At 36.3% G+C, this 24,087-nt stretch overlaps 1 protein-coding gene across 6 annotated transcripts in view; it reads right to left on the reverse strand.

Annotated features, from left to right (window-relative positions):
- Rsph4a (Radial spoke head protein 4a) overlaps positions 1–24,087 on the reverse strand; it is a 148,848-nt gene that overhangs the window by 90,449 nt on the left and 34,312 nt on the right. For all 6 annotated transcript variants that reach the window (XR_016546795.1, XM_090370838.1, XM_090370834.1 and 3 more), the window contains exons 2-3: positions 19,425–19,584; positions 6,223–6,412 (exon numbers count right to left, since the gene is read on the reverse strand). Coding sequence is in view for 5 of the 6 variants with exons in the window: in XM_090370838.1 (XP_090226964.1) it covers positions 6,223–6,412; positions 19,425–19,584 (350 nt within the window). In the remaining variant the exon portion in view is untranslated. The remainder of the gene's footprint in view (positions 1–6,222; positions 6,413–19,424; positions 19,585–24,087) is intronic.

Raw genomic sequence — 24,087 nt, forward strand, 5'->3', positions numbered from 1 at the left:
TGGTGGAACCCATGTTTAGTCTCTAGAGCTAAGTTCCGGCCAACCCTTCCCTATCTCTTCCATCATGCAGTATGATTGATGATTTTTGAGGTCATGATGAATGTCGTGGCGAGATCCAATATTCCTTACATTTCGAGGGTACAGCTCTAAAACGGTGTTCGCAGGCCGGCCGCTAGTTAGTACACCAGACTGAACCTATTGGTAACTCTCTAGGAAGCTTCCGGATCAGCTAGTGTATAATCTTGCTACCTCTACTCTGCCAGATAGTGACTGGAGGGAGTCCGAGTAGTGTGTATGCGGGGAGCTCCAGGTCCTGATGGTATTTCTCCACTTGTTCTCAAAACCTGTGCTCCTGAACTTACTCCTATTCTTTGCCGCCTTTTTTCACTTTCTTATTCCAAAGGTGTTTTTCCTTCTGCTTGGAAATTTGCTCATATCCAGCCAGTTCCTAAAAAAAGGTGACAAATCCCTCCCATCCAATTATCGTCCCATTGCAATTACTTCTACTCTTTCTAAAGTAATGGAGAAATCAATTAACCGCCAACTCTTAGACTACCTAGAAACTTTCCGTCTGATCAACGATCGCCAGTATGGATTCCGTCAGTGTCGATCCACTGGTGATATTCTGGCTTATGTTACCCATTTATGGACTAATTCAATGGAAAGGTTCGGTGAAACACAAGTAGTTGCTCTTGACATCTCAAAGGCTTTTGATCGTGTTTGGCATAAAGGTCTTCTAAACAAGCTTCCATCTTATGGTTTGCCAACTGTTTTTAGTAATTGGTTATTCAGTTTTCTCTCTGATCGCTCACTGAGGGTGATGGTAGATGGCTCTCTGTCTTCTAACTTCTCCACTAATGCCGGTGTCCCCCAAGGTTCAGTTCTTTCCCCCACTCTTTTCCTCTTGTATATCAATGACCTTCTTCCATTGACTGGAAATCCTATCCATAGTTTTGCCGATGATAGCACATTGCATTCAACTTTCCATTTTGAGAAACCTTGTCCAGCTCAATCAGCTTTAAGTTCTCGAAAATCTGCTGCCAATTCCTTAAATGCCGATCTTCAGGTAATTCTCCAGTGGGGCAAAGACAACTTAGTTGATTTCAACCCTTCTAAAACTCAATCTTGTCTTATATCTCGCAAAAAGGATTCTTCTCCTCCTATGCTTATCTTTAGTGACACTCCGATTTCTAGGCAAAATGATATATCTCTTTTGGGGATTACCCTGACTTCTAATCTCTCTTGGCACAAGCACATTACAAATATTGCTTCCTCTGCATCTAAAAAACTTGGTTTTCTCTTTCGCTCTCGGCGTTACTTTTCTCCCAAACAGCTGCTCACTCTGTATAAATCGCAAATCCGCCCTGCCATGGAATATTGTTCCCACATCTGGGGTGGTGCCCCCAAAACCTCTCTCAGGCTTCTTGATTCCATTCAGAAGAGGGCAGTTTGGTTAATTAATGATTCATCTCTAACAGAGTCTCTCCACTCGCTGTCTCATAGATGCACTGTTTCTGCTGCATGCCTCTTCTACAGATACTTCCATGGGCACTGTTCTTCTGAATTGGCTTCTATAATTCCCGCTCTCTCTTTCAAAACAGTCCGAACACGTGCCGCCACCAGCCAACATCCATTTACTGTCCAACTTCAAACCCACAGAACCAACTTTTCATCTTCCTCATTTATTCATTCAACTGCCGTTTTCTGGAACAACCTTCCTTCATACGTATTTCCTGAAAATTACAATCTACAGAAGTTCAAGTCCAATATCAACAAATATCTTCTTTCGTCTTCTCAACCTCCAACCCAAGCACGGTACTAAGTACTATAGGTTTAATACCTCTCGTGTTTGGGGTTCTCATAAAAAAAAAAAAAAAAAAAAAAAAACTTCTAACTTTAGCAGATCTGTTATCTCCAGTTAATGTCACCTTTTTAAATTTTAATTATTTTATTCCTTTGTTAAAACCGCACCTGCCTATTTTATATGTTATTATTATTATCTTTTTATTCAATGTAAATCCCTCTAACTTGTCTGTACTGGGATATTGCCTCTACTTTTCGGATGATAATAAATGATTTACATATAAAATACAGCCTTGATCAAATAGTCCTTTAGATATTCCTTCAGTCTAGGACAGAACTCAAACCCAGACTTTTCCAAATGAGTGATAAGTATGAGACTACTATAACTATTATGGAAGATGCAAGAAGATCTGTAATTTAAACTACACTGTGTGATGGTGAATATAAATAATAATAATAATATTATTATTATTATTATTATTATTATTAGCCATATGGTGCAAGGAAGCCTGAGGCTTATGCTGCACCTGCCAAAAAAAAAAAATTCTGAATTACCCCGAGAGAGAGAGAAAAGAAGAAGGGAATTACCAAGAAAGAGAAGAATGATGATATCCAGATCAGGACCCTGGGTGTGCCAAGTCCATACTCACCAGATTTGAGGCCCTGGGGTGATGGCATTTGCATATGAGGCAAGAAAGCAAGCTTATACAGCATCAGCCAAAAAAAAAATCTTCCCATTTCACCATACCATTCACTCCAAAAGTTTGTCCAATTCTTCCTTAAATTTATTTAAGCTATCAACTTCCACAACAACAGATAGAAATTTGTTCCAGAAATCAGCTACTCCCTGGCTAAAGGCAAATTTCTGCACATCTATTCTACAACTGTCTTTCCTTAATTTGAGTTTATGCCCACTTAGGTTTGTAATCTGAGCAAGAGGAAGAATCCCATTAGCATTGAGCCTGCTCAATCCATTCAAGGCCTTATACACCTCAATCAGATCACCTCACAGGTGCCTAGTCTCCAGATGCTGCAACTTACAGAATTTAAGCCTCTCCTGTTAAGAGAACCCCTTTGTTCCTTTCACCAATCTTGTTTCCCTTCTCTGTACTCGTTCTAGCAACTCTACATCCTTCCTAAAATGAGGCCTCCAGACCTGTATGCAGTACTCAAGGTGTGGCCTGACCATTGCCTTATACAAGGAGATAATCACCTCCTTATCCCTGCTAGCAAAATTCCCGCATATCATTCACAAGACCCCATGACCTGCTCTGGCAGCCTGTCTGCACCGCTTAGAAAACTTCATATCTGATTGGACAATTACTCCCAGGTCTTTTTCATTCTCCACCTCCCTGAGTGTAGTACTGCACAGTTGGTACATTTCTCTGGGGTTACTGTTACCCATATGCAGTACTTTGATTTGTCAATGTTAAACTTCGGTTGCCACTTCTCGGCCCATCTGCCCAGCTTTTCTAGATCCTGTTGCAATAGCACAGTGTCATTACTGTCATTAACAACCATGCTAACCTTTGTATCATTTGCCAACTTCGACATTTAGCCTGATATACCTTCATCAATATCATTGATAAATATACAAAATATTGATAAATATACTCTGGGGGACTCCATAAATAACATTAGTTCACAAAGAGCAAAATCCATTGATTATCACTCTCTCTGTCTTCTCCCACTCAACCATCCTTTTATCCATTGTAGCAACTTGCCCTTAATGCCACACTGCTCTAATTTGTACAGTAGTCTTTTGCAATACAGTACAGTAGTCTTCTGCAATCATATGTGAATATAATACTATGAATATAATATTAACCCATCACAGCATGGTGTGGATATAATATTAACCCATCAGCATTATAAGGCAAATTTTCCTTAAAAAATTCATGACCTGCTGTACTCACTCTTCAGTAGCTTTCAAGAATATTCTACAGGAAGTCAATAGGAATAAACAACATTTAAAGTTTAGCAATGTTGGATAGAGCCATCATGAATCACTCTTACATTGGGGAATTTTTTTTTGAACAAGCTTAGCTATGCTAACAACAGTACAGCAGATCATTTCCACTTTTTTGCAATGATTGGGACACTTGTGGGGATGGGATGAAGAAGACAAAAATAGCAAGTTTCCTATTTCTTGGGACAGAAACATCCTAACTTTTTGTTACAGCACAGTTTAATTTTCTTTTTCATTTTTGTTATAAAAGATAATTTGAAAGTTACTGTTTTAGATAAATGACAGTATGGTTACCAAAAAGCTGTTTTATAAGTTTTTTTAAAAACTAATTGCCATAAGTATGAACAAGGCAATTTATTTTTAAAGTAGTCATAATATTAATAACTACAAAAAAAATTTCATTCTGAAGTATTTATGTAACAGCATTATTATAAATAGCTGAATGGTGGTATAGAGCCAAAAATCAGCACTTTGGTTTAAAAAATAAAAATTTACTAGAAAAAAAAATTCAACAAAAAATTTTGAAAACCATCTGCACTATTATAATTTTAAGATGGTGGCGCCTCCGTAGCCAGGTGGGCAGGAGCAGTAGTGCATAGCACACGCTTCTTGATTAGACCGGGGTTCGAGCCCGTGTCCACCAAATATGGAGGATGCAGCAGGTCAGGGAATGACCACCGCATATCCCCAGCCCGGATAAAGGTTTGTTATTTGGTTTTTCGGAGCATTAGCAACTAAGGCCATATTGCTCTGGGATATGCGGTGGTCATTCCCTGACCTTTCCGCATCCTCTGTATTTGGTGGTGACGGGCTCGAACCCCGGTCTAATCAAGAAGCGTGTGCTGCGCACTGCTGCTCCTTCCCACCTGGCTACGGAGGTGCCTCCCGGATAAAGGGTGAGGGTTGTTATCAGGAAGGGCATCCGGCCATAAAAATTGCATGCCAAGACAATAAAAAAAAAATGCTGACCCCATATAATAATGGGAAAAGGCAAGAAAAAAAAAAAAATAATTTTAAGATGGAATAGATTTTAAACACTTTTGTTGCGGAACTCCATTTCAACAATGAGAGGTTAAATAATTAATGGACACTGCTCTTTGTGGACTAATGTTATTAGTGGAATCCCCAAGGATTCCACTAATAACATTAGTCCACAAAGGCTGTTGGGCCCATTGTTGTTTTGTATATTTATCAATGATATCGATGAAGATATATCAGGCTTAATGTCCAAGTTTGCAGATGATACAAAGATTGGCATGGTTGTTAATGACAATAATGACAGTATGCTAAAGCAACAGGATCTAGAAAAGTCGGGCAGATGGGCCGAGAAGTGGCAACCAAAGTTTAACATCGACAAATGCAAAGTACTGCATATGGGTAAAAGTAACCCCAGAGGAATGTACCAAATGTGTGGTGCTGCACTCAGAGTGGCAGAAAACGAAAAAGACCAGGAGTTAATTGTGCAGTGAGATATGAAGTTTTCTCAGCAGCGCAAACAGGCCCAGAGCATGTCATGGGGTCTTGTCAATGATATATAGAAATTTTGCTAGTAGAGAAAAGGAGGTGATTATCCCATTGTATAAGGCAATGGTCAGGTCATGCCTTGAGTACTGCATACAGGTCTGGAGGCCTCATTTTAGGAAGGTAGTAGAGTTGCTAGAATGAGTACAGAGAAGGGCAACAAGATTGCTGAGGAGAACAAATGGATGTTCTTACAAAAAAAGGGTTAAATTCTGCGAATTGCAGCATCTGGAGACTAGGCACCTTCAAGGTGACCTGATTGAGGCGTACAAAGCCTTTAATGGGTTGGGCTGGCTCAATGCTGATGGGATTCTTCCTCATGCTCAGATTATGAACCTGAGGGGGCATAAATTCAAATTGAGGAAAGGCAGTTGCAGAATAGATATTCGGAAATTTGCCTTTAGCCAGTGGGTGGTTGATTGCTGGAACAAACTTCCATCTGTCGTGGAAGTTTATAGCTTAAATAAATTCAAGGAAGAACTGGGCAAACTTTTAGAGCAAATGGTTGTGTGAAATGGGATTTTTTTTTTATAAAGCATGTTGTATAAGTTTTCTTTCTTGCATCATATGTCTTTATTAATGCTAATGCAAATGCTAAAGACATTAATGCTGACTTACATAATCCAATAGAATAAAATAATGAAAATATCTATCAAATATTAAAAAAAATTAAAAAAGAGAAATTATATATATTTGAAGAAATAAATAACATCACAACAAAAACCAAGTCACCATGTATTCTGAAATAAAAGAAATCTACTAAAAAACTCCAATTAAAAAAATATCCTATTTGTACTCTGGTAGTTTACAACTAATCATTTTAATAATAATACAATCAATACTAAATTTATCAATTATGTGGGTTTTTTAATAAATAAGGTCAGCTGCCAGTTCAAAATAAAAATAAAACAAGTGGGCAAATAACATACCTGAATTAGCTTCTGAAGTCGAGCACCAACATCTAAAATGCCTTCATCTCTTGCTTGTGTATCAATAAATGGCACTTCCATTTCAAATTTTTTCTCTTTAACTTGCTTGCTAATATCTTCAAACAGATCAACAGCATTATTAACTTGTTGCCTAAGTATTTTTGTCAGCACTGCAGTAAGGTGATCATATCTATCGAAACAAATAAAATAAAAAATATATATATATACACACACACATACATAGAAGGTGCTAGCCACAAGTTTCTGGACTGGGACAATAAAATTAATTTAGACTTATGTTAGTTTCAGGTTGGCTTTGTAGCCTTCATAGTAGTCCCTTCCAGAGTTTATACATCAATTGCAGTGCTTCTTCCACTGTTTGAAGCAACTCTACAACAACTCCTGTTTTGAGACTCTGCCCAACACTTTCTGCGATTCAGCTTCATTCTCTGTAACATCTTTGAATCTTCATCCTTTTAATTGGATTTTCAATCTGGATAACAGGAAGAAGTCACAGGGGACAAGGTTTTGGGAAAACAGGAGGGTGTGGGACCACTGCCATTTTGTCCTTGGCTGAAAACTGCTGAACTGACAAAGCCATGTAGACTAGTGTGATGCAGAAGCCAATCCTGAGTGTGCTATTTGTATTCACTCCTGACAGCCTCCCTCAAATGTCTTAGGACCTCTATGTAGAACTTGTAATTTATAGTTTGGCCAGGCAGAAGGAACTCCTGATGAACAATTTCCTCATTGTTGAAGTCAACATGTTCTTGATATTTTATCTGATCTGTTTTGGTTTTTTTTGGATGTGGGGATGAGGAACTTTTCTACTGGGAGGACTGCTGCTTTGCTTCCAGGTCATAACCATAAGCCAGCATTCATCTCCTGTTATGAGCTGGAAAGGAAGTTTCTGTCCTTTCTGGCCTGTGCTTGCAGGTCCTTGCATACAGAAAGGTGGTTTGTTTTCTGTTTATCACTCAGGAAAAAAATCAACCTCGTGTTTAAATTTTCATTTAAAATGTGTCAGCATGTACTATATGGTATGCTAGAATGTCACATATATTGTTAATCATATGTCATCTAACCTCATGGATGATTTGATCCACTTTTCAACATTTTCATCAGTCTGACTTGATAATGAACAACTGAACAACCTGAGCATTCAAAATTCTCAACCAAAGTTTGGCCATCTTGGAAACAGGAACACCATTGAAACATTTGTGTTCTACCCATATCCAGTGGTGAGCTATAGTGGGCTCGCATGGGCTTGCGAGAGCCCATTGTTATTTTTTTTGAAAATTCGCGAGCCCATTGTTGAAATGATCATTTATTTTACAAATGAAATCCTGAATGCAATTATTGAGTATCCAGAGCCAAAACTACGGTGGGGCGAGTGGGACCCCATCCCCAGTATTTTAATGGCACAATCAATCAGTTATGTATTTTTAAATTGCTTCATTTTTGATTTAATTACAGTTGGACCTCTGTTTAACCCACTTCTTTATAGCAAATTTTTTTGAATTCCTCTTGGTATTTACATTTAAAATGGTTTTCGTTGAACAAAGAAAATTTCCGTGTAACGAACGGATTAGGAGAGACAACTTTGTATGCACTGTTCTCACCTCTGGCCTTTAGGCAATTAGAAAGTGCGAATTAAGGGTGAAAGGGATTACCATTTCATAATGTTAGTGGTGTCCATAAAACCTCTGCAGTCACATACCGAGAAGTTGCGCTAGTCAATATGCTTTCCATAGCCAGTCAGAAGATTAAGAAGATTCCGACACGGATAATAGCCCCTGGTCAACCTGTGTTGTGGTTCCCCTTTACTCCGACAAACGGGCACATGTTTTTGGCAGAAGTGAGTGATCCATGCCTTCCAGTAAATTTCTCTGTCTACGTTTACATGGTCACAGCAGATGAATATCCGAGTGATTCCGACATTTTGCATAGTATTCAAAGAACTAGTGAAACTAGCAACGTGGGGGGGGGGATTGAGGCAACTAAGATATTACATAAATTTTATGAAGATGAAATGTTCACAGATTGTGAAACTTGTTGAGGCTTTCACTGTGTAGAAAATGTTCTAAACTTTAATGGCATATGGGCAATAATTAAAAAAAAAACAAAAAAAACTGTATGCATATCACCAATCTCCAAAAAAACAGCACAAATTAAAGACACTTGCTAAAGAACTTGATGTGGAAACTATAAAGATCGGTCTTGTGTTCGGGCCACGATGTAGCTTACGGACGGCAATTGCGGGTTGGAGGAATTATCCCGCTTTGTGCAAACATTTTGAATCAGAAGTTAAATATTCTGGATTATTAAATCGACTTTTAATCTGGAATTTCGTAACCATTTAGCACTAATGATCGACATCCTGCAGGAGGTTTCTTACCTTTCAGAAGCTTTACAGATTCACTTTGGTAAAAGCAGATAAATTAATTATTCGAACTATCAATGCTATTGCTAATTTGAAAAATTATGAAGCTAAAATTGAGAGCATGTTGAAGTGGAAAGAATTTGAAGGAATCAAATTCGAAGTAAGAACACATTTAAAAAATTACCTCGTGACAAGTTATTAAATGCACTGTTTTATCTTTAAAGGCTAAGTTATTAATTAACAGAGAGTAATTTTAAATTAAATAAAGAAAATAATGATACCATTGAAAGAAATTTTAAATATATGCTACCGGAAATCATCGAATATGAAAGAACTTTCGTCTCGGTGGCAAGATGGTGAAAACCGAAAAAGAAATTTGTTTTCTGATAAAATATGAAATAAAAATTAATGAATTTAGAGATTTTGTCAAAGGCAGTTTATCTTTAAAATCGAGTGAAATTCCTTTTTCAATTAAGATCCTGCAGGAGGTTTCTTACCTTTCAGAAGCTTTACAGATTCACTTTGGTAAAAGCAGATAAATTAATTATTCGAACTATCAATGCTATTGCTAATTTGAAAAATTATGAAGCTAAAATTGAGAGCATGTTGAAGTGGAAAGAATTTGAAGGAATCAAATTCGAAGTAAGAACACATTTAAAAAATTACCTCGTGACAAGTTATTAAATGCACTGTTTTATCTTTAAAGGCTAAGTTATTAATTAACAGAGAGTAATTTTAAATTAAATAAAGAAAATAATGATACCATTGAAAGAAATTTTAAATATATGCTACCGGAAATCATCGAATATGAAAGAACTTTCGTCTCGGTGGCAAGATGGTGAAAACCGAAAAAGAAATTTGTTTTCTGATAAAATATGAAATAAAAATTAATGAATTTAGAGATTTTGTCAAAGGCAGTTTATCTTTAAAATCGAGTGAAATTCCTTTTTCAATTAAGAAAGCCAGAAATATCTTTGAAACCATTGCGATTAGCACTGCTGAAGCTGAGCAAGCTTTCAGCATAATGAATAATATTGAGTGAATAAAATTGACAATTAAACACGTTGCAGATTATGATGAGCCTACATCTAAATGGAAAACCATTGCTTCAGTTTGATCTGGATCGTTACGTCAAATCATTCCTATGTAATCATTGCTCAGCTATTCAGCAAAGCAGAAGATTGAAAACAAATATTAATAAAGAAGTAAATTGTATATGGCAATTTTTAGAATAAAATTTTCTTGAATATTTGTGTAATAATTTTTTTTTCATTTTACCTGTGATTTTTATGTACTTTTTCTAGAAAGTTTGTTTGTTATATAATATTTGTTTTTATATTGTAGAATGTTTTGTGATAGTGTTTGTTATTTGTAATATGGGAAGTATTTCATGTTATTTTTTATTTGCAATATTAAAATTTTATCATGAAAAAAAATGTATCCATTATATTTCCATAACTGTTAAAAAAAAGTTGCGCATGTGCCGAGCATACGCAACTTTTTTACAAAGATGAAACATCCTTCACGTTTCTTTTAGATATTTTGATTTGTATATGTTGATTACGAAATAAATGAGCTTTTTTATTCTAAATATTTTATTGATCATTCACAAATTTACATAATTTCTGGAAGACAAGATACAATCGATTTATGATAACTAAAGTAAGAAATATATACTTGCGATTGCAACGTATCTAAATATCTCTGGAAAACAGCGTCGACTGAAGTACCGATCTTTGTAGTTGAAGTGACATACGCAGCTGTTAAGGGCACCTAACAATGGAATGTAATGAAAATGCGAGACAAAAAAAATAAATTGTTGACAAATATCTGTACTGTCGCAGTTATAAGACAAATACTTCTATTGCTGCAGTCATATGATAAATACTTGTATTGTTGCAATCATACTTACTGCAGTAGTAATTGAAGGAAGTATGATTGTGATGTCATACTATTCAGGAATTCTAAAAAGTTAGAACTCCAGACACTATTGTATCCAGTTATCATCGTAAGGGGAGGCATGGTGACCAGGTTTTTAAGCTTTTTTTTTTAGATAATTTTAAGCTTTTTTTTTTTTAGATAGACAGGAACGTTTTACACATTCACTAAAGCATGGTTAAGGGGATAATAAGGGCCATCTGTCCATCCCCTGAATCCGCCCCTGATTTGAGATGTCATACCAGTCACGAAAAATGCATCACACGCTCTAATCATACTACTAGTAGTGCGAGCGTGGGAAGCGCCTCTAGTGGAATCCGCGGATGACTTCACTTCCATGACCAATCAAATTTACTGGGTAGAAAGCCATAAGAACTACGAGCCCATTGTTAAAATATTCACAGCTTATCACTGCCCACACCATCATCATCAAATACTTGTTTAAGCATTTTGTAAGTCTCCAAAGCTGTTTTCCCAATTTTATGACAAGATCTTATGCAAATTCATTGTTACTTAATGTCCTCCATCTTACTGGAGGATATTAAGTAACTCATCCTACTGGCATGAAACTTGCCACATAACTCACAATGATTTAGTTCAGCAATATCTAATAGTGCACTACTATACTATTATTATTATTATTATTATTAGGCGTATGGTGCAAGGAAGGCTAAAGATTATGCTGCACCAGCCAAAAAAAATTCTAAGTTACCCTGAGAGAGAGAGAGAGAACAAGAGTTAGAAGGGAATCACCAAGAAAGAGAAGAATGATGATACACATGGTTATCACTCCACATGGCCAGTCTGGAAACTTTTGGCTTGCACTTCATATATATATTATATTTATTTACATATACAGGCATACTAATGCCAAGAATGTGACAATTAACATTCCCAGATTTGCCTTAGGAAACAAAAAAACACTATAGTTTATACTGAATAATCTAATTATTGATCTTATATATATATATAAGTATGTATCAATATAGTACAACATTGTGTGTATGTGATGTTGAATTGTGCTTGCAATGCATTGATGTTAAATATCAATCGTTTTCAAATTTTAATTAAATTAATTGTGTGCAATGGAATGTACAAGGTGACTTAAATGCAGTACACACACACACCCATACACTACTTGGCCACTTTATTAGGACCATGAAAGCTTGGGCTATATGCAATAATCTATGCAAAAATATGTAAATCAAAAAGGTCACACTGTATGTGAAGTATACAGAAAAATTATATAAACCACATGACCTGAATAATTCCCAAATCAAGTCACTGGAAATGAAGAACAGGCAAAATCTAATGGACTTCCGTAGGTATGATTATTTGATAGATGCATGTTTAACAGGTGTTACAGCAAAGGAGGATGGCTCCATTTAGCACGTATTCAAAAAGTGATGTCATGCTAGTCATAAATAAATGAAAAAAATACATGAAACGCATCTAAAAATAAACAAAACTGTCTGAAAATGTAAGGTAATAGAGTGAGGTGTTCAATGATAGAGTGAATTATCAAGTGTAACCATAGGCAAATGACAGAATAATTATCATTAAAAAAAAAACAAAAACAAAAAAAAACTAAAAGAAACATAAATGGTTAAAGTAAAAGTATGCCCTTTACTGACCATATAAGATTTCAAAAATAAAAGGAAACTCACATAAAATAAAATTAAATTAAACTAGATAAGTGTTTGCAATATTGGTATATCACAAACCTAAATTAAGGATATAAAGATTTATACACGTGTTAATAAGGCTTTCATTTTATGGAATTTCCATATACTTTCACCCTATGGATTCCATAAAATGGCACACAGCAGGATCCCACAAAACACATAAACAAAGGATAGCCCTAAGCTGGCTTTGTAGCTAATGAAGTGTTAGATGATTGCAGGACTATGCAATAGTACAATGAGACCCAGTTGTATGGTTGATTCTACATCCCCCCCACCTTTTGTTCTAAATACCATATATTTTTTGATATAAGTAGACTTCTATTTTGAGCCTTGAAAATTTGTGCTGAATCATATTTTCACCATATAAGTCAACATGTTTTATAGTTATATTTCATATCTTACTTAATGTTTCATTAAAAACCACTGTTCAGTTCCACACATAGAGGCAAAAGTAAGATATGTATTTTGATGGTACAATCCTAAGAAGCATATCTACTGAATTCTGCTCATTCTTTTAAAAGTGTACATAGTGAACTTTTAATTAAATTTTATTATATGCTGCAGTAAACTGTAAAGAAAGCAGTAAGCATATAGAGTATTCCCTTAAGAAATTGACAATCTCAAAAGTTTACTCTTTCAGAACTTGAAAAGTAAACCTGAAAACATAACTCTTGACAAAGTCACTAAATTCTTCACATCTGATAAAGATGAAAAAAATTCATGATTTTAAAAGTGAGCAATAACATATATTTGTGTAAAAAAATATATACATGGAGGTCCATAAGTAAGGAAACATGTTTGACTGTAAATAATAATGCTATTCTAAATGTATATTTTAATCCATGCTAACATAACAGAAAGGGCTAACAAACTTAAAAAAAAAAAAACAATAAAAAGTATACAACATCTATTCAATAAGGCCACCATTTTGGTCTTTACAAAATTGTAGTCTTTTGGGCATAGTGTGCCACACAGAAAGACAGAATTCCTGAAAAATTTTCTAAAATTCTTTAACTATTGACATTCCAGCAGAATAAAGTATTATTAAATACTTTAGAATAAAGAATAAAGTATTATTAAATACTTTATTCTTTAAGAATTCCCACAAAAAATAATCACAGGGAGTTAAATCCAGGAAGTGCAATGGCCATTCAATGGAACCCCCACCATCTGATCCACTGACCTGGGAACTTTTTATCTAAGAATTCACAGACAATTTTTGCAGAGTGAGCTGGTGCTCCATCCTGCATAAAAAATAAATATTGAAAATTGATTGTGAACTGCATCAATGGAATGATTTTGCCTTTTACCAGTCTTAGGCAGCTTTTTCTTGTCACAGTTCTCTCAAATAAAAAAAATCTGAGGACACCACCTGTCCAAATTGTAGCACACTCTCAAACCAGGATCATTTAAATCCTTGTTAAAGAATAACCCCAGGGGCTCCCATCTGGTGAGTATGGGCTTGCTACACAGGGTCCTGAGCTGGATATCATCATTCTTCTCTTTCTTGGTGATTCCTTTCTACTTCTGACTCATCATCATCATCATTCTTCTCTTTCTTGGTGATTCCTTTCTACTTCTGACTCTTGTTCTCTCTCTCTCTCTCTCTCAGGGTAATTCAGAATTTTTTTTTTTTTTTGGCTGGTGCAGCATAAGCCTCAGGCTTCCTTGCACCATACGGATAATAATAATAAGTAGAAGAAAAAGAAGAAGGAAGAAAGAACCTGTACCCCCTCACCCACCTGATGTACATGGATGACATCAAGCTCTACGAGGCAACCGAGAAGCAACTCCAGCAACTACTCCGGATCACTGAAGAAGATCAGGATGGAATTTGGTCTAGAAAAATGCAAGACCCACACACTGTACCAGGGAAAATTAGTTGGCAGAAACTACCAGCTGCTGACTGGTAAAGAGACTGAAGCTATGACAGAAGGAGAGACCTACAAATACCTAGGGATGATGCAGGCTGAGCAGTTGGAATACAAGGAAATCAAGAAGTGCCTGACCGAAAAATATCATCAGAGACTCAGAAGCTTTGGGCGCCTCCGTAGCCAGGTGAGCAGGAGCGGCAGTGCGTAGCACACGCTTCTTGATTAGACCGGGGTTCGAGCCTGTGACCACCAAATACGGAGGATGCGGAAAGGTCAGGGAATGGCCACCACATATCTCCGGAACAATATGGCCTTAGTTGCTAATGCTCCTAAAAACCAAATAACAAACAAACAAACAAACTCAGAAGCTTGCTGATAGCAAAATTGAACAGAGGGAACACAGTTAAAGCCATAAACACCTATGCAGCTCCAGTAATAACATTCACATTTGGGGTCACAGATTTTACTAACACCGAGCTAGAAGATAACATGCAAAAGACAAGGACAATGATGACCAAGAGTCGCCAACACCACCCGAAGTCAGCAGTGGAGAGAATAACAATACCTCAGAAAGAGGGAGGAAGGGGCCTGATAGACCTGACAGAACAACAGAAAACAGCGATAGTTAACCTGAAGAATTACTTCGAGAACAACACAGCACCAATCCACCAGGCCATAAGGAGGATAGATAAGTGGTATACCCCACTCAACCTAAACAAGGAACCCCCTCCCACCCAGATGGCACAAGAAACGAAGTTTGAAAGATGGGCAAAGAAGACATTCCAGGGCAGACACTACAATGACCTCCATCAAGATCACATCGATAACATTGCTTCCAATGCATGGCTCACAAGCGGGACGCTCTTCCCCGAGACTGAAGGATTCATGCTCACCATCCAAGACCAGGTAATCAACACCAGAAACTACAGAAAATACCTCGCAAAGGAGCCCAGAATGTCAGGTGACACACGTTGACAATGCCACCTGGCCTCAGAAACGATCCAACACATCACCGCAGGGTGCAAGGTGCTCACCCAGACTGAGTACACTCATAGACATGACCAGGTAGCCAGGATAATACATCAAAAGCTAGAGAGGAAATACCAGTTAACCAAAGAATGTGTACCATACTACAAGTACGAACCCCAGGCAGTACTAGAGACCCGAACCCACAGGGTACTGGGACCATGCCATAATAACGGATAAGACCATCCCGCACAACAGACTGGACATAATCCTTGTGGACAAGATGGAAAAGGCTACCTACTTGATTGACATAGCGGTGCCCAACACTAGCAATGTCCAAAAAACTCATGAGGAAAAAATTAGGAAGTACACAAACCTGAGACATGAGATCAAGGAGATGTGGCATATGCAAGAAGTATCAACCATCCCAATCATCGTGTGAACAACTGGTATGGTACCAAAGACTCTACATAGCAGCCTAGCAGCAACAGGCCTCCCAGAGAACACCTAAAAGGAACTCCAGAAAGTTGCAATCCTGAATAGTTAGAGATTTTTAGAGATAGATAGTTAGAGATTTTCTCAACCGACAGTAACACCAGATGTTACAACCACCCTGTGTACTTGGTAGCAGTTCCCGTCACGGAGTGGAATTCCCCAATCAGGGAGAAATAATATAAGAGCAACAACAGCAACAATAATAATAAATGGGGATTATTAAGAGAATAATAAACACAGTTATGCAATTAACAGTTTCATTTATTTTAAATAAGGCTTCATCGGTCCACAATACATGATAATATCTGGGTCTTTAACACAAAAATCATTTGGAAAATTTAAATCTTCTATCTGGGTTGTCCTCATTCACATTTTGCAGCAAAATAGGCTGATAAATCTTGTTTTTAAGTTCCTTTATGATTCTATTTTATCTGATTTTAGGTATTTTACGTTTCAAACTTCATTTTATTTGAGTATTTTTTGGTCTTCTTTCAATAATGGTGCTCTTATCTAGAAAGGCTTCAGTTCTGAAAATTGCTGCATCTGGAGGTCTAGGCATCTGCAGGGTGATCTGACTAAGATGTGTTTAAGGTCTTGAATGGATTGAGTAAGCTGAATGTGAATGGCATTCTTCCTCTTGCTGAGACTACATACATGAGGGGACATAAATTTAAGCTGAGGAAGGGTGGCTGCAGAATACATGTTTGAAAGTTTGCCTTCAGCCAGCAAGTGACTGATTGTTGGAATAGGCATCTGTGTTTGTGGAAGTAGACGGTTTGAATAAATTCAATGAAGAACTATAAAATTCTTGGAGGGTAAGGATGGGTGAAGTGTGTGTGTGTTTCTTTCTTTTTTTTTTTTTTTTTTGGCTGATGCTATATAAGCTTACTGTCTTGCATCATTTGCCCCTAATACTACTACTACTAATATCCTGCCTTACAAGTTCCAAATTGGCAGATATCTTTGAGATACATGGTCTACCAGGTTTTGATAGATTGTGCACTGTTCCCATTTCAAAATTCTTCACAACTGGATTTATGGTCTTTATTGTGGGTGGGTTGATGTCCAAAAAAACGTCTTGAACTGGCATGCAACTTCTACAGTATTTTCATATTTTGCATGCCACTTTACAATTTCAATCCTCTCTTTCATTGTAAGCCATGGTATACTTTTCCTATATTTGAATTATTCTGAAACTAGGGGCATCAAGAGCTAATACAGGCTGCAGCGTAAAGTGCATGATGTCCCTCTATATCTATATATGTTTGTATATGTGTCCAAAGAGACAATTCAATTCTAGCATATATAAGGATTAAAATAAAAATATTTTTATTATTTTAAATCTGTAGAATTTTTTTCCAATAATTAAAAATGAATTTAACTGCTTAAAAATATAATATTATAGTTTTTTTGGGGAGGGGGGGACCTTTGATGAATCACAAGTCTTGCATATTATAGCCCTCTATTGTTTCAGGTCTGTGTAAAACAATAACAATATTATAAGCTATTTTTCAAATAGCCTATAGATATATCCCATTAGTAGTTATTAGCATTAGCATTAATTGAGGCATATGATGCAAGAAAGCAAGCTTATACATCAGCCAAAAAAAAAAAAAAACTTTCCCATTTCATCCCTCCAGTCACTCCAAATGTTTGTCTAGTTCAGCCTTAAATTTATTTAAGCTATCAACTTCCACAACAATAGGTGAAAATCTGTTCCAGCAATAAATAAACTACCTGCTGGCTAAAGGCAAACTTCTGCACATCTATTCTACAACTGTCTTTCCTCAATTTGAATCTATGCCCCTCAGGTTCTTAATCTCAGCAAGTGGAAGTATCCATCAGCATTCAGCCTGCTCAAACCATTCAAGGCCTTGTACACCTCAATCAGACCACTTCACAGGTGCCTGGTCTCTAGATGCTGAAACTGACAGAATTTAAGCCTCTCCTGGTAAGAGAACCCCTTAAATCTTCTTGCCCTTCTCTGTACTCATTCCAGCAACTCTACATCCTTCCTAAAATGAGGCCTCCAGACCTGTACACAGTACTCAAGGTGTGGCCTGACCATTACCTTATACAAAGGTATAATCACCTCCTTGCTTCTGCTAGAAAAATTCCTATATATCGTTGACAAAACTCCATGGCTTTCTCTGGCAGCCTGTCTGCACTGCTCAGAGAACTTCATATCCGACTGAACAATTACCCCCAAGAGAAACATACCACACAGTTGGTATGTTTCTCTTGGGTTACTGTTACCCATATGCTCTAATTTGCATTTGTCACTATTAAACTTCACTTGCCACTTGTCAGCCCATCTACCTAACTTTTCTAGATCCTGTTGCAATAATAAAAGTATTCAAAATACTTTTCTTACTTATTATATACAGGATGTTTATTATATACATCCTGTATATAATAAACAAGTTACCCTAACATGGTGCACTGCTGGGTAAGATTAAAACTGCTGCACTGCATATGGATTTTATTTTTAAGACCACTAAACTTGTAACTATAGTACTGATTCCTAACATTTATCAGCACACCTCAAATATTTTTCAATAGCTGATGCTCTGTAAGCTTGATTTCTTGCATAATTTGTCACTACTAATACTGATTACTCATATTTTTTATAAAGGCCTACCACAGAAGTAGGCATTTCTGACCTTATAATGAATGATTTAATTAAGAAATAAAAATAAATTTGAAAATGCATTTATAAATGTTACTAAGATTAAACATTTAGTATACTTCTACAACACATATGCAAAGTAGTCATTTTACTTTACAAGATTCTATGATATTAATTTGTCTGTGATATTTAATCAATATCAATTTAACATTGCAATTGTAATGGTATAGCATAACACATATCTTGAACTTGATAGCATAAGGTATAACGTAAAACTTGATAGCATAAGGTATAACGTAAAACTTGATAGCATAAGGTATAACGTAAAACTTGATAGCATAAGGTATAACGTAAAACTTGATAGTGTATGATGTATCATTGCATTTAGGAATCTATCAGCGAGTGTCTAATTGTCAATTAATCAATTAAATTTATTAATTTTCATTGTTAATCAATTAAATTACATTTAAACGTAAATCATGCCCTGAGTAGAGCAGCAAAGCAACAGGCATAAAGTAGTGGGAGTGTTGTGGCTCGGAGGCAAAGGGGGTGATTCTCCAGCGTATCACAGACTAATAAAATGTGCAATTTGTGAAATGTTTGCAGAGCTTTCTGTAACAGGACATGATCCAGCCAAGGGGGGGGGGGGAAATGGAAGTCTTTGTGTGTGCTAGGTGCAGGGAGTGCGATCTCAGCATTCTGATGGGCATTTATGAAAATTCTAAGAGTAGGTTAGATACCCTCAAAGGAATTAAAATGGGAGCCCATCAAGCTCTCAGCTGCCAAACTCAATGCCAGAGCATTTATGCATCAGATAACACAATGGTAATCTCCAAGGCAGAATGCTGGTCCCACAGGAGCTGGTGCATAAGCTTCAGTTTCTGACAAAAATAATACATAATTTTTATTTTATTTGCTAATTTCTTTGCTAACCTCTATTTGCTAATAATTACAAGTAATATTATGAATGAAAACTATAAACTCCATTATGATCTATTACTATAAATAGATAAATAATGAAAGTTATAATTACCACAAGTTATGAATTCAATTATTCAGAGGAAAATATATTGATCCAATAAATTTACTTTCATTATCCTCAATAGACTCAACTCAATTTATCAATATTTGGTCTACATTAAAGTAACTGAAAATATAATGAGATACACAGTATCACTTAAATAATTATATTCTAATAAAATTAAATAATTGATAGTATTCAAATTACTTACAAATTAAGACTGCTAAATGAACTGGCAGTCATTAAAAAAGCTTTGGCTTTGATTATTTCTTCCTTATTTAGAGGTTTCACTTTTAAACGATCCCTTTGGTTTTCTGTTTCATCAGTAATATCAGATTCACTATCCATTTTATATATATCTTCAGACTTGCCTCTAAAATGTTAAATATTCTGCATGAAAAAACAGCATGAACATGTCAAATACTGCATATTGTGAAAAAAAACAAAAAAAAAACAGATTGCCAATTATCAAATCAATCAGCCATAGAAATCTAGCATGTCATATAAATAGAACATCTGAGTTAGCGTCATTTCCATAATGTGTTGCATTTGTTTTTTTAGAAAAGTAAAAACTTCAAAAAATTATTGTATGTCCTTAAATATCAAAGTGCAATGAAGTCAGTGAGATGAGTCATTTCAAGTATGGATATGTCCTCTTGTAAGGAAAACTTCATGACAGATTGAGAAAGACATGTGGGGGGGGGTCCAAAATTGTGGATAAAGTTTGCTCTGCACAAGTTTATTATTTGTATGATTGTGCCATATTTTCTTTTGCTGCATGCTTTTTCTGTGGAGGACTGCCAGTCAGTGAATAGAACTGAGAAATTAGTTACTCGGCACCATCTGGGTTTTTCGCAGCTGGAGCAACACATTCATTCCCTGGGATCCCAGAATGCTTTGGAATACAACAAAAGATTACAGATTTGGCTTTTTTTGGATTTTAATATAACTGCGATCTATTTGATTTGGGACAGCATGCTCATTAAAGGAACCATTTTTTAATGACTGATTTATACTTAAAGAATCATTAAAAATTTCATGTTTTGAAGCAGTACCAAAGTCTAAATTTCTTTCTGGGTGCTCATGTTTACTTTTCTTTACTTTCAGGTCTTATGTATTAAAAATTCACAGGCTTCTTTATTATTCTGAATGATTTTTTTTATGTGTATTAAATTTTTTAGTTTAGTGGTGAAAGCTAATAAAACCAAATATATTATGTTTTTTCTTGGTGACCTTTATACTTTCAAGAATAATTTCCATATCCAACTAGCTAACCCTATAAAGTTTTTTGGTATTTACTTTGGCTCTAAATTATCTTTCAAAAATCACTATGAACAAGTTAAAGTTAGTCTTCCATCCTCCGAATTTTTTGGTCCCTCAAAGTGAATTTGCTTAATGATTTCCTAGTAGACTTGTTAAAATAAAAGTACTTTTTCTTACATGTTACTTCTTCTTTATATGTTTCTTTAATCTGTCAAAATCATCCTGCTTTGTATCTATAACCTATTTTGTCTACAGAATTTTTTATTCTCAAATAGTTTCACAAGGAGAAATATGGATATCTATTGTTTTTCAGACAGCTATGTCAAAGTTTAAAATATTCAGCAAAGGTGATATATATTCAGTAAAGATGGTATGGTATAACCTCATAAATCTGGTATACTAGGGGCGACTCAGCACATGCCTGATTTTTGAAATTTATTCATATAGCTTAAATATTCAGGGGTAATTCATTATTTTTATTAGATAATAAAGTAACTCTGATCCCTATAATCTCCACAGAATGATAATCACCAGCATTAGGCCAAAATGTTAGCATTAGTATTAGCATTAGTAGAGGCATACGATGCAAGAACGCAAGCTTATGCAGCATCAGCCAAAAAAAAAACCCCTCCCATTTCATCCCTCCATTCGTTCCAAATGCTTGTCCAGCTCAGCCTTAAATTTATTTAGGCTATTAGCTTCCACAACAAAAGATGGAAGCCTGTTCCACTAATCAACTACCCACTGGCTAAAGGCAAATTTCTGCACATCTATTCTACAACTATCTTTGCTCAATTTGAAATTGTGCCTCCTCAGGTTCTTAGTCTGAGCAAGACGAAGAATCACATCAGCATTCAGCTTGCTCAACCCATTCAAGGCCTTATACACCTCAATCAGATCACCTCGCAAGTGTCTACTCTCCAGGTGCTGCAATTTGCAGAACTTAGGCCTTTCTTGGTAAGAGCACCACTTTGTTCCCCTCACCAATCTTGTTGCCCTTCTTTGTACTCGTTCTAGCAACTCTACATCCTTCCTAAAATGAGGCCTCCAGACCTGTACACAGTACTCTAGGTGTGGCCTGACCATTGCCTTATATAACGGGATTATCACCTCCCTGTCCCTGCTAGCAAAATTCCTATATATCATTGACAAGACTCCATGACGTGTCCTGGCAGTCCGTCTGCATTGCTCAACGAACTTCATATTTGGCTGCACAATTAGCCCCAGGTCTTTTTCACTTTCCACTTCCCTGAGTGTAGTACCACCCAGTTGGTACGTTTCTCTTTGGTTATTGCTACCCATATGCAGTACTTTGCATTTGTCAATGTTAAACTCCAGTTGCTACTTCTCAGCCCATTTTCCCAACTTATCTAGATCCAGTTGGAGTAGCATACTGTCATTACTGTCGTTAACAACCCTGCCAACCTTTATATCATCTGCAAACTTGGATATTAAACCTGATATACCTTCATCAATATCATTGATAAATATACAAAACAACAATGGGCCCAAAACCGAACCCTGGGGAACTCCACTAATAACATTTGTCCATGAAGAGCAGTGTCCATTGATTACCACTCTCTGTTGTCTCCCACTCAACCATCCCTTTATCCATTGTAGCAGCTTTCCCTTGATGCCATGCCTCTCCAATTTGTACAGCAGTCTTCCATGTGCAACAGTATCAAAAGCTTTCCTGAAATCCAAGTATATGATATCAAAATTATTTTTGGCATTCAGTTCCTTTGTGACCACATCATAGTAAGCAATCAAATTGGTCAGACAAGACCTCCCTTTGATAAACCCATGCTGTGTCTTAACTATTACTGCAGTCTTGTCTAGATGATCCTGCAATGCTTCTTTAACCAGTGATTCCATTATTTTCCCCGGAACACAAGTTAAACTAACAGGTCTGTAGTTACTTGTGTCACCTTTTGAACCTCTTTTGTGAATTGGTGATACATTTGCACACCTCCAATCCATGGGAACCTCCCCTCAGTCCAAGGAAGCTCTCATAATTATGGCTAAGGGTTTGCTTACTTCCTTTGCTGCCTCCTTTAATATAACTGGATAGATCACGTCCACCTCAGGTGTCTTCCTTATGTTTAACTTCAACAATTTCTCCTCCACTTTGCTCTCAGTTATTACAAAATCACTTAGCTCCCTGTTAGCGTTTGATAAACTTCTGGCACTCCCCTCATTGAATAACTCCTCACGTGTGAATGTAGATGCATGTAGATGTTAACCCATACTACTATCAGATTGATATTTATTTCTTATGCAAGTGGGTAATACACTTGCATAAGAAATAAAGCTCACGGGTTTGAATGCTGCTTCCAATATTTGTGTTCTTATTGTCCAATATTTTTTAATATGATGGGTATAAATCACATGACATAATTTCAGCAATTGAATCACCTTAAAAACTAAGTAGAGTAACCCTCGTATAACACGGTTATTAGGTTCCTGTAAAATGTCATGTTGTACCGGACTAAGAAAAAGTACAAAAAGGGGAGTTACGTTCCAAAAGCTAACAAAAATACACCATTCTAGATTTCGTGTATCTTCTGCTCTCTCTTTAAAAAATCAGTAATCTGGGCTTGTTTGCTTTTGCTTGATAAATCTTTGTGAATTTCATCATATGGAACTAAGCATTTCAAAAGCTCCATTTTGAACTTTGGACTAAAAATGGAGGTTTTGAAATGCTTAGTTCCATACGATGAAAGAATTCTGGAGTTCATTCAAGAATCTGCTTTCAAAAAATAAGATTCTAATTGTTTGGCTAACTTAATGCTTTCCCCTATGCTTTTAGTGTAAATTTGGAAGTTTAGAATTTTTATCTGAGATATCATAATCTGAACTGATTTAATTTTACCTCCGATGCCATTTGCACCAAATCCGCTACGCCGGCTTCTTTTTCTACTAGTAATTCTTGAACATCTTCAGTAATCATATCTTTTTTAATTTTTTTAGGAGCATAATCGACTAAGGCCATGTTACTCTGTGTATAGTGTCTATAAATTGTGTGTGTCCTGAGGTCAATTTTCTGTTTTGCTGGACGAAAATCCAAAGTTTCGGGAGAAAAAAACCATGCTACCCTTGCCGAGCCCAACTAATTCAGCCATGTTGTGAAAAAGACCCATAAAAATTCCTCCCTTCACTGACAAGAGTTGAACTCAGGTCTTTTCCAGCCAGGAGGAGGGCGATTCTGTCAACTGTGCTACCCACGAGGGTCCCAGTAGTCATATCATCAAAACCTTTCCCTCCTACCAACGTAAAAAGTTCTACTATCACACTGATTCCGTTTTCTGCCCATTCAATCATATTTCCTGAATGAGCTGACTCTAGCCATACATTTTTCCACACACATTTAACGTTGATGGTTTTACTTCTTGCAGTGATAAAGCTATGATTCTGATACAGTCCACAATTGAGAAATCTTTCCATGCCTCCATTACTTCGCTAGATTCGGAATCAATTTTTTCCAAAATCCATTGTAATGATTTTCTGATGGAATGAGTTTTAAAGGTGGATATAATGCCTTGATCTAATGGATGAATGAAAGAAGTTGTATTAACCCAGTACAACTGTGGCGGCAGGAACATAACTTCAAC

The sequence above is a fragment of the Mastigoproctus giganteus genome, chromosome 3 (assembly GCF_048544385.1).
Source record: "Mastigoproctus giganteus isolate SK-2022 chromosome 3, ASM4854438v1, whole genome shotgun sequence".
Classification (NCBI taxonomy): Eukaryota; Metazoa; Arthropoda; class Arachnida; order Uropygi; family Thelyphonidae; genus Mastigoproctus; species Mastigoproctus giganteus.